Source organism: Electrona antarctica (assembly GCF_951216825.1).
Source record: "Electrona antarctica genome assembly, contig: scaffold_72, whole genome shotgun sequence".
Taxonomy (NCBI): domain Eukaryota; kingdom Metazoa; phylum Chordata; class Actinopteri; order Myctophiformes; family Myctophidae; genus Electrona; species Electrona antarctica.
This window is the reverse complement of record NW_027638235.1, coordinates 82,665-92,500: the sequence shown is the minus strand read 5'-3', so window position 1 is coordinate 92,500 and position 9,836 is coordinate 82,665. Positions and strand designations below refer to the sequence as shown.

The 9,836-nt window shown below is 48.9% G+C and overlaps 1 protein-coding gene across 1 annotated transcript in view; it reads right to left on the bottom strand.

Annotated features, from left to right (window-relative positions):
- Positions 1 to 6,511, bottom strand: part of gabrg1 (gamma-aminobutyric acid type A receptor subunit gamma1) — a gene marked incomplete at both ends in the record, with an annotated part of 41,699 nt that extends 35,188 nt beyond the window's left edge. The window contains one exon of the mRNA XM_079531129.1: positions 6,348 to 6,511. Coding sequence (XP_079387255.1) covers positions 6,348 to 6,511 — 164 coding nt within the window. The remainder of the gene's footprint in view (positions 1 to 6,347) is intronic.
- Between the last annotated feature and the right edge of the window lie 3,325 nt (positions 6,512 to 9,836).

Genomic DNA, 9,836 nt, shown 5'->3' with positions numbered 1-9,836 from the left:
TACCAAGACACTGAAACACTGAGACATTCAGTACCAAGACACTGAAACACTGAGACATTCAGTACCAAAACACTGAAACACTGAGACATTCAGTACCAAGACACTGAAACACTGAGACATTCAGTACCAAGACACTGAAACACTGAGACATTCAGTACCAACACACTGAAACACTGAGACATTCAGTACCAAGACACTGAAACACTGAGACATTCAGTACCAAAACACTGAAACACTGAGACATTCAGTACCAACACACTGAAACACTGAGACATTCAGTACCAAAACACTGAAACACTGAGACATTCAGTACCAAAACACTGAAACACTGAGACATTCAGTACCAAGACACTGAAACACTGAGACATTCAGTACCAAGACACTGAAACACTGAGACATTCAGTACCAAAACACTGAAACACTGAGACATTCAGTACCAAAACACTGAAACACTGAGACATTCAGTACCAAAACACTGAAACACTGAGACATTCAGTACCAAGACACTGAAACACTGAGACATTCAGTACCAAAACACTGAAACACTGAGACATTCAGTACCAAGACACTGAAACACTGAGACATTCAGTACCAAGACACTGAAACACTGAGACATTCAGTACCAAAACACTGAAACACTGAGACATTCAGTACCAAGACACTAAAACACTGAGACATTCAGTACCAAAACACTGAAACACTGAGACATTCAGTACCAAGACACTGAAACACTGAGACATTCAGTACCAAGACACTGAAACACTGAGACATTCAGTACCAACACACTGAAACACTGAGACATTCAGTACCAAGACACTGAAACACTGAGACATTCAGTACCAAAACACTGAAACACTGAGACATTCAGTACCAAGACACTGAAACACAGACATTCAGGACCAAAACACTGAAACACTGAGACATTCAGTACCAAAACACTGAAACACTGAGACATTCAGTACCAAGACACTGAAACACTGAGACATTCAGTACCAAGACACTGAAACACTGAGACATTCAGTACCAAGACACTGAAACACTGAGACATTCAGTACCAAAACACTGAAACACTGAGACATTCAGTACCAAAACACTGAAACACTGAGACATTCAGTACCAAAACACTGAAACACTGAGACATTCAGTACCAAGACACTGAAACACTGAGACATTCAGTACCAAGACACTGAAACACTGAGACATTCAGTACCAAGACACTGAAACACTGAGACATTCAGTACCAAGACACTGAAACACTGAGACATTCAGTACCAAAACACTGAAACACTGAGACATTCAGTACCAACACACTGAAACACTGAGACATTCAGTACCAAAACACTGAAACACTGAGACATTCAGTACCAAGACACTGAAACACTGAGACATTCAGTACCAAGACACTGAAACACTGAGACATTCAGTACCAAAACACTGAAACACTGAGATATTCAGTACCAAAACACTGAAACACTGAGACATTCAGTACCAAAACACTGAAACACTGAGACATTCAGTACCAAAACACTGAAACACTGAGACATTCAGTACCAAGACACTGAAACACTGAGACATTCAGTACCAAGACACTGAAACACTGAGACATTCAGTACCAACACACTGAAACACTGAGACATTCAGTACCAAAACACTGAAACACTGAGACATTCAGTACCAAAACACTGAAACACTGAGACATTCAGTACCAACACACTGAAACACTGAGACATTCAGTACCAAAAGCTAAAGTACTGCTTATGCAGAATGTCCTATTTTTAGAGTTGTTATTTCTGCAGACATACAGCTATGGGGTCAGAACAGTATCAAAAGTGTCACAGTAAATCTTACATATTTGTAACTCACAAGTTCAGATGTGCAACTCACGTGAGTGCAGGCCCGCGGGAAGTACTTTACACTTGCAGGGGCTGAGCGTGTAGTAGGGGGTGCGCGCGCATAGCGCGCGCCGCGAAAATGCGCGTGCACGCGCATCATGCACGCGCATTTTCGCGCATTTTCACGTGCAAACGTGGCCTTTACTTTCCCTCTCCACACGCAAGTTATATGAACGAACTGACACAGGCAATTAACCAGGATAAGGTGCCAATACTGTGATACAGCATATTTTATTCTTTTTTTTCTTCTTCCCCTCCTGTTCGAGGGGGGGCTGTGCCTGGGGGGAGGGGGTGCTACAGCCCCCCCAGCACCCCTACTTCCCTCAGCCATGCGTGAGTGAACTCACAGGTTCACATTTGTGTTTTGTATCCACAAGTTCAGATTTGTGTTTTGTATCTGTATTTCGCATCTGTGTTTTGTATCCGTGTTTCGCATCTGTGTTTGAAACACAAATACAAAACACAGTTGTGAAACACAGATACAAAACACAGATGCAAATTACAGATACAAAACACGGATACAAAACACAAATACAAAACACAGATGCGAAACACGGATACAAAACACAGATGCAAATTACAGATACAAAACACAAATACAAAACACAGATGCGAAACACGGATACAAAACACAGATGCGAAATACAGATACAAAACACAAATCTGAACTTGTGGATACAAAACACAAATGTGAACCTGTGAGTTCACTCACGTGAGTTGCAAATCTGAACTTGTGAGTTACAAATATGTAAGATTTACCGTGACACTTTTGATACTGTTCTGACCCCATATACAGCAGAGCTACCTGCAGTTAGAGTTCATTTAGAGTTGTTATTTCTTGAATTCTTCTGCAGCAGACCGCAGAGCTACCTGCAGGGTTTAGCTAGCATTTAGAGTTCATTTAGAGTGGTTATTTCTTGAATTCTTCTGCAGCAGACCGCAGAGCTACCTGCAGGGTTTAGCTAGCATTTCAAACGGCCAGAACTGGGGGACCATTATTTTCTCCGATCAGCGCGATGGATCTGAAGGCTGCGTGTGTATAAGCTGCAGAGAGTATTAGAGAGGCAGGCGCTGACATCCCGTAAGAGGAGCACTTTGGGACAAGCCGGTCTACAAGCTCTCAACGCGTTTTCGGGGGTGCAACCCAGCACTCTTTAGCTAGTGGAGGTGCAGTGTGTAACAACTAAACAAATTCTAAACAAATTTGTTCAGCGCAAAATGCTGCGTTCAAGTTCAGGAGACTTCGGGAAAAAAAGCAATTCTCCTGAATGCTGCCTTCCTTCCAGCATGGCATGGAAAGGAGATGGAGGGCATTTAGCATTTCTTTCACCATGTAGTAAATACTGCATTCGTTGGTCTGGAGAGGGCAGTTGTTTTACAGACGGGTAAAAGGGCAGTTGTTTTACAGACGGGTAAAAGGGCAGTTGTTTTACAGACGAGTAAAAGGGCAGTTGTTTTACAGACGGGTAAAAGGGCAGTTGTTTTACAGATGGGTAAAAGGGCAGTTGTTTTACAGACGGGTAAAAGGGCAGTTGTTTAATAGACGGGTAGAAGGGCAGTTGTTTTACAGACGGGTAAAAGGGCAGTTGTTTTACAGACGGGTAAAAGGGCAGTTGTTTAATAGACGGGTAAAAGGGCAGTTGTTTTACAGACGGGTAAAAGGGCAGTTGTTTTACAGATGGGTAAAAGGGCAGTTGTTTTACAGATGGGTAAAAGGGCAGTTGTTTTACAGACGGGTAAAAGGGCAGTTGGCAGTTGTTTTACAGATGGGTAAAAGGGGCAGAGGCTGAAGCCCCCTTTGATGTCTATGTGTGCCAAAAACAACACTGTAATGTACAGAAGAAAGTCAAATAGGCTATTTTACTTTAATATTATTTATGGGGGGTCCCTGGCACACAGAAACATTATGGGGGGTCCCTGGCACACAGGACCATTATGGGGGGTCCCTGGCACACAGACACATTATGGGGGGTCCCTGGCACACAGACACATTCTGGGGGGTCCCTGGCACACAGACACATTATGGGGGGTCCCTGGCACACAGACACATTCTGGGGGGTCCCTAGCACACAGAAACATTATGGGGGGTCCCTGGCACACAGGACCATTATGGGGGGTCCCTGGCACACAGACATATTATGGGGGGTCCCTGGCACACAGGACCATTATGGGGGGTCCCTGGCACACAGACACATTATGGGGGGTCCATGGGCACACAAGACGATTACAGGGGGTCCCTGGCACACAGACACATTATAGGGGGTCCCTGGCACACAGGACCATTATGGGGGGTCCCTGGCACACAAAAACATTATGGGGGGTCCCTGGCACACAGACACATTATGGGGGGTCCCTGGGCACACAGGACCATTATGGGGGGTCCCTGGCACACAGGACCATTATGGGGGGTCCCTGGGCACACAGACACATTATGGGGGGTCCCTGGCACACAGGACCATTATGGGGGTCCCTGGGACACAGGAACATTATGGGGGGTCCCTGGCACACAGACACATTATGGGGGGTCCCTGGCACACAGACACATTATGGGGGGTCCCTGGCACACAGACACATTATGGGGGGTCCCTGGCACACAGGACCATTATGGGGGGTCCCTGGCACACAGGAACATTATGGGGGGTCCCTGGCACACAGACACACATTATGGGGGTCCCTGACACACAGGAACATTATGGGGGGTCCCTGGCACACAGGAACATTATGGGGGGTCCCTGGGCACACAGGAACATTATGGGGGGGTCCCTGGGACACATAAACATTATGGGGGGTCCCTCCCTGGCACACAGGAACATTATGGGGGGTCCCTGGCACACAGGAACATTATGGGGGGTCCCTGGCACACAGGAACATTATGGGGGGTCCCTGGCACACAGGAACATTATGGGGGGGTCCCTGGGACACATAAACATTATGGGGGGTCCCTCCCTGGCACACAGGAACATTATGGGGGGGTCCCTGGCACACAGGACCATTATGGGGGGTCCCTGGCACACAGGAACATTATGGGGGGTCCCTGGGACACATACACATTATGGGGGGTCCCTGGGACACAGGAACATTATGGGGGGGTCCCTGGGCACACAGAAACACTATGGGGGGTCCCTGGGACACAGGAACATTATGGGGGGGTCCCTGGGCACACAGAAACACTATGGGGGGTCCCTGGGACACAGGAACATTATGGGGGGGTCCCTGGCACACAGACACATTATGGGGGTCCCTGACACACAGACACATTATGGGGGGTCCCTGGCACACAGAAACATTATGGGGGGTCCCTGGCACACAGGAACATTGTGGGGGGTCCCTGACACACAGACACATTATGGGGGTCCCTGACACACAGACACATTATGGGGGGTCCCTGGCACACAGAAACATTGTGGGGGGTCCCTGGCACACAGGAACATTGTGGGGGGTCCCTGGCACACAGGGGGTCCCTGGCACACAGGGGTCCCTCCCTGGCACACAGGGGTCCCTCCCTGGCACACAGGGGTCCCTCCCTGGCACATAGGGGGTCCCTGGGGCACACAGAGCATATAGTGTTCAGGTATACACACTGCGAGAACAAATGGGGTTGTTGACATTGACAAGGTTTACATGTAGAACCATGGCCTGTATGTAGACTATAATTAAGACATTATTTCGGACTTCAGGAGCACAACCGTCTCTTTACACAGATCTCCAATTAGCCTCATTTACTGTTTAGGCTTGTCTAATAAAACACACACACACACACACACACCTCATATAACGCCAAGAAAGACACGCGCGTGTGTGGTGTGGTGTGGCAGCGGTGGCCGAACGGATAGCGGCGCGGTCTAGATACCGGAAGGTTCCCAGTTCGAACCTGGTTCGAACCAGCCGTCCGACACGTTAAAATTACCACCGCTGAAATGCCCTTGAACAAGGCATCAACCACTACGATGAAATGTGTTCTATGAGCAGGGCCTGGCTGGAAACAAGTTCTTGAGCTTAGCCCAGATACCCTGGGTAAATATAGATTTCATTTCATTTCATTTCATTTCATTTCATTTCATTGGTGTGGTGTGCGGCGTGGTGTGGCGTGGTGTGGTGTGCTGTTGTGTTGTGTTGTGTTGTGTCACTCACGGTGATGTGCGTGCGTGTGGCACATGACCGCGCACGCGAGATGGAGAGCACTAATAACCACTCAGAACATGAAACACACAAAAGACCCGCAAAGATCTGCTGCCGCTGCGGGCGGGCGTGTGTGTGTGTGTGTGTGCGTGCGTGCGTGCGTGCGTGCGTGCGTGCGTGCGTGTGTGCGTGCGTGCGTGTGAAGGAGAAGGAGAAGGGGGTCGTTCATTAGCCCCGCAGGGATGCAGGGTGTAAAAAAAACAAAAACAAACAAGAAAAATGAAGGAAAAAAACAAGACAGAAAAGAAAAGGATAAAAGCAGAATAAAAGCCTCACCACAGTCCTGTCAGGACGCAGCACAGCAGCAGCAGCGTCGCCGCGACGTTGCGTGGAGGTCGTCCTCCTCCTTCCATCCTCCTCCTCCTCCCGGTGGAGGTGGTCGTGGTGGTCACACTGGTCACCTTCACGATGGAAGCAGCGCCGGCGGCGGCGAAATGCATGCAGGTTTATAGCCACGCGCACGGTACGGACACGGACACACGGACACGGTGCTATTAGTAGTACCGGTAGGTGATATTGGGGATGCGGGACGACTCGACCCTCCTCCGGAGATCTGCTCCACACGCAGAGAGAGAGAGAGAGAGAGAGAGAGAGAGAGAGAGAGAGGTGGTGGTGCCGTGCCGGTCCGGACGACCGAATTCTATACAACGATACCCCCGTTCACACACACACACACAGACAGACAGACACACAGACAGACAGACAGACAGACAGACAGAAATATAAGGTGCTGCTAACTGAGGTCGTTCCGTCCTGCTTTGTGCTGCTGCTGCTGCTGCTGATGATGATGTGTGTGTGTGTGGTTTGGATGGGAGCGTTGCGGTGTTGCTACCCCCCCCCCCCCCCCCCCCCCCCCCCCACACACACACACACACACACACACAGCTGCGCAGGATCAGCACTCATGCTATTAATAATAATAATAATAATAATACAACTTTATTTGTATAGCACCTTTCATGACATGAAATGCAGCTCAAAGTGCTTTACACAAAAAAGAAAAGAAAGGCAGGGCATAAACAATACAGTGAGGACATGAATAACATTTTTTTTAAAAAGACAAATAAATCAATTAAAAGCAAGGGTGTAAAAGTGGGTCTTGAGCTGAGCTTTAAAAATGTCTACAGAGGCTGCCTGTCGAAGGTACAGTGGGAGTTTGTTCCACGCCGTCGGCCCGTATAAGCAAAAAGCTGCTTCCCCGTATTATACATGTGTGTGTGCTCGATCATTGCTCAACGTTCAACAGACACACAGGAAAAACTAAATACACACACACACACACACACACACACACACACACACACACACACACACACACACACAACACACAACGCACACGCACACACGCACGCACGCACACGTAATGTGATCTATCAGTCATTTCAGATTGTAACCATTATTCTGATACATTGGCAAAAATAAAAGAAAAAAAATCACACTTGTGTGAACTTGAAGTGAGCGGCGCTCTTATGATTATACGTCATCATCTCATGAACAACTGAATGAATGTGATTGGTTCGTCGATGTGCTCGTCTACATCAGTGGTTCCCAAAGTGGGACCGGGGACCCCCCCCCCCCAGGGGTCCGTGAGGGAGTTCCAGGGGGGACCCCCCCCCCCAGGGGTCCGTGAGGGAGTTCCAGGGGGGACCCCCCCCCCCCCCCCAGGGGTCCGTGAGGGAGTTCCAGGGGGGACCCCCCCCCCAGGGGTCCGTGAGGGAGTTCCAGGGGGACCCCCCCCCCCCCCAGGGGTCCGTGAGGGAGTTCCAGGGGGACCCCCCCCCCCCCCAGGGGTCCGTGAGGGAGTTCCAGGGGGGACCCCCCCCCCCAGGGGTCCGTGAGGGAGTTCCAGGGGGGACCCCCCCCCCCCCCCAGGGGTCCGTGAGGGAGTTCCAGGGGGGACCCCCCCCCCAGGGGTCCGTGAGGGAGGACCCCCCCCCCCCAGGGGTCCGTGAGGGAGTTCCAGGTCCCCCCCCCCAGGGGTCCGTGAGGGAGTTCCAGGGGGGACCCCCCCCCCAGGGGTCCGTGAGGGAGGACCCCCCCCCCCAGGGGTCCGTGAGGGAGTTCCAGGGGGGACCCCCCCCCCCAGGGGTCCGTGAGGGAGTTCCAGGGGGGACCCCAACTAAATGATAGTTTGGAACCAAATGGACCCTTTATGGGTATGTAACTCAGAGAGTGTACAAATGGAACCAAATGGACCCCAACGGGTCCATTTGGTTCCATTTGTACACTCTCAGAGTTAAATTAGCATTGATTTTACAATATAAATCGGGGGTCCCAGAGATAGAAATGCCATTAAATGGGGGTCCGTGGACTAATGCATGTCAAACTGGGGGTCCTGGAAATCAAACGGGTTGAGAATCACTGCTAGAGCCGTACAAATCTTCTCTTATGGGGGTCCCTGGCATATCTTTTTAAATTTGGGTCCGCGGGGCTGATTAGTGTCAATTTGGGGGTCCTTGACATGAAAAAGTTTGGGAACCACTGCCGTACATGTTCCCTTCATTGTCATTAAACGGCATTTTATGTTTGTGTTTCCGCACATTTACGTCATTTTTGACGGACATGTGACCTAATTTCTCCTTTCATTCAGTCAATGGCAAAATATGAGACGTGTTTGAGGACAAACAAAAGCTGTACACTGCGTGAAAAGAGGAGTTAACGGGCAATTCTGGGCACTAGATTTGCCCGTAAACCTCAAGTTATACAGTTAATATACGGTAATATATTTTTTTTAATTCTTTATTTACCCAGGGAAGTAACTGAGCACAGGTGCTCATTTTCAGCAACGCCCTGCACATAGAGACAGACAGACAGACACACACACATTAAAACCTGGGAGCTGACCAGTACAACCACAGTCTTATACTGTTGGCCACTAAGCAGCTCCAGGGGGAGCAGTTGGGGGTTCAGTGCCTTGCTCAAGGGCACTTCAGCGGTGTTGGGTGAGTGATGACAATCACTTCCCCACCCAGATTTTTCCTGCCCGTCCGGGGAATCGAACCGGCAACCTTTCGGCAACAAGGGCGCTCCTCTAACCCTTAGGCCACGCTGCCCCCAAATACAGGTGTGATGGTACAATTGGGGAGTTTATATACCAGAGTTTGTTGTAAAGTTTAACGGGAGTTTCCTGTAAAATACACATCCGTATTCCATGTTTTTTGTGCAGTGATATTAGGAGCCCCTCAAAATTAAAGAAAAAGAAAAATCACACTTGTGACTGTGAAGTGAGGGGCGCTCTGTATCACCATACATCATCATACATCACGGTGCGTGCTTACTTAGCCAATCAAATCATCACAAATGTCATTCCGGCCAATGGCGTTGGCGTCTTCACTTTTCTGCCCTCACTTTTTATCCTCATTATGTATACGCTATACTTTGCTCAGCCAATCAAATCATTGATTGTAGATTTTAGTGTAGATTAAAGTGTAGATTTTAGATCACCTCATATAAGAACTGGGTTTGAAAAATAAACATGTCACCCCGGCCGTTACACTCATATGGATGTGAAGAATCAACTGACTGAGAGAAAACGCTATTGTTACTGCTGCTGAATTAGTTACATTTTCACTAGAAGCAGACTGTATCATGAGTGACTGACTCATATAAACGATACACCTCCCTGACAGAGACCGCTTGTTTATTTTTGGACCATAATGCTTATATGAGACAATTTTAAGATGAGCCCATGTTATTCTCCATAGAGAAATTACTTCCGTGAACCAGGCAGAACCAGGGGATGAGCGAGTGACATCAGGACTTTAG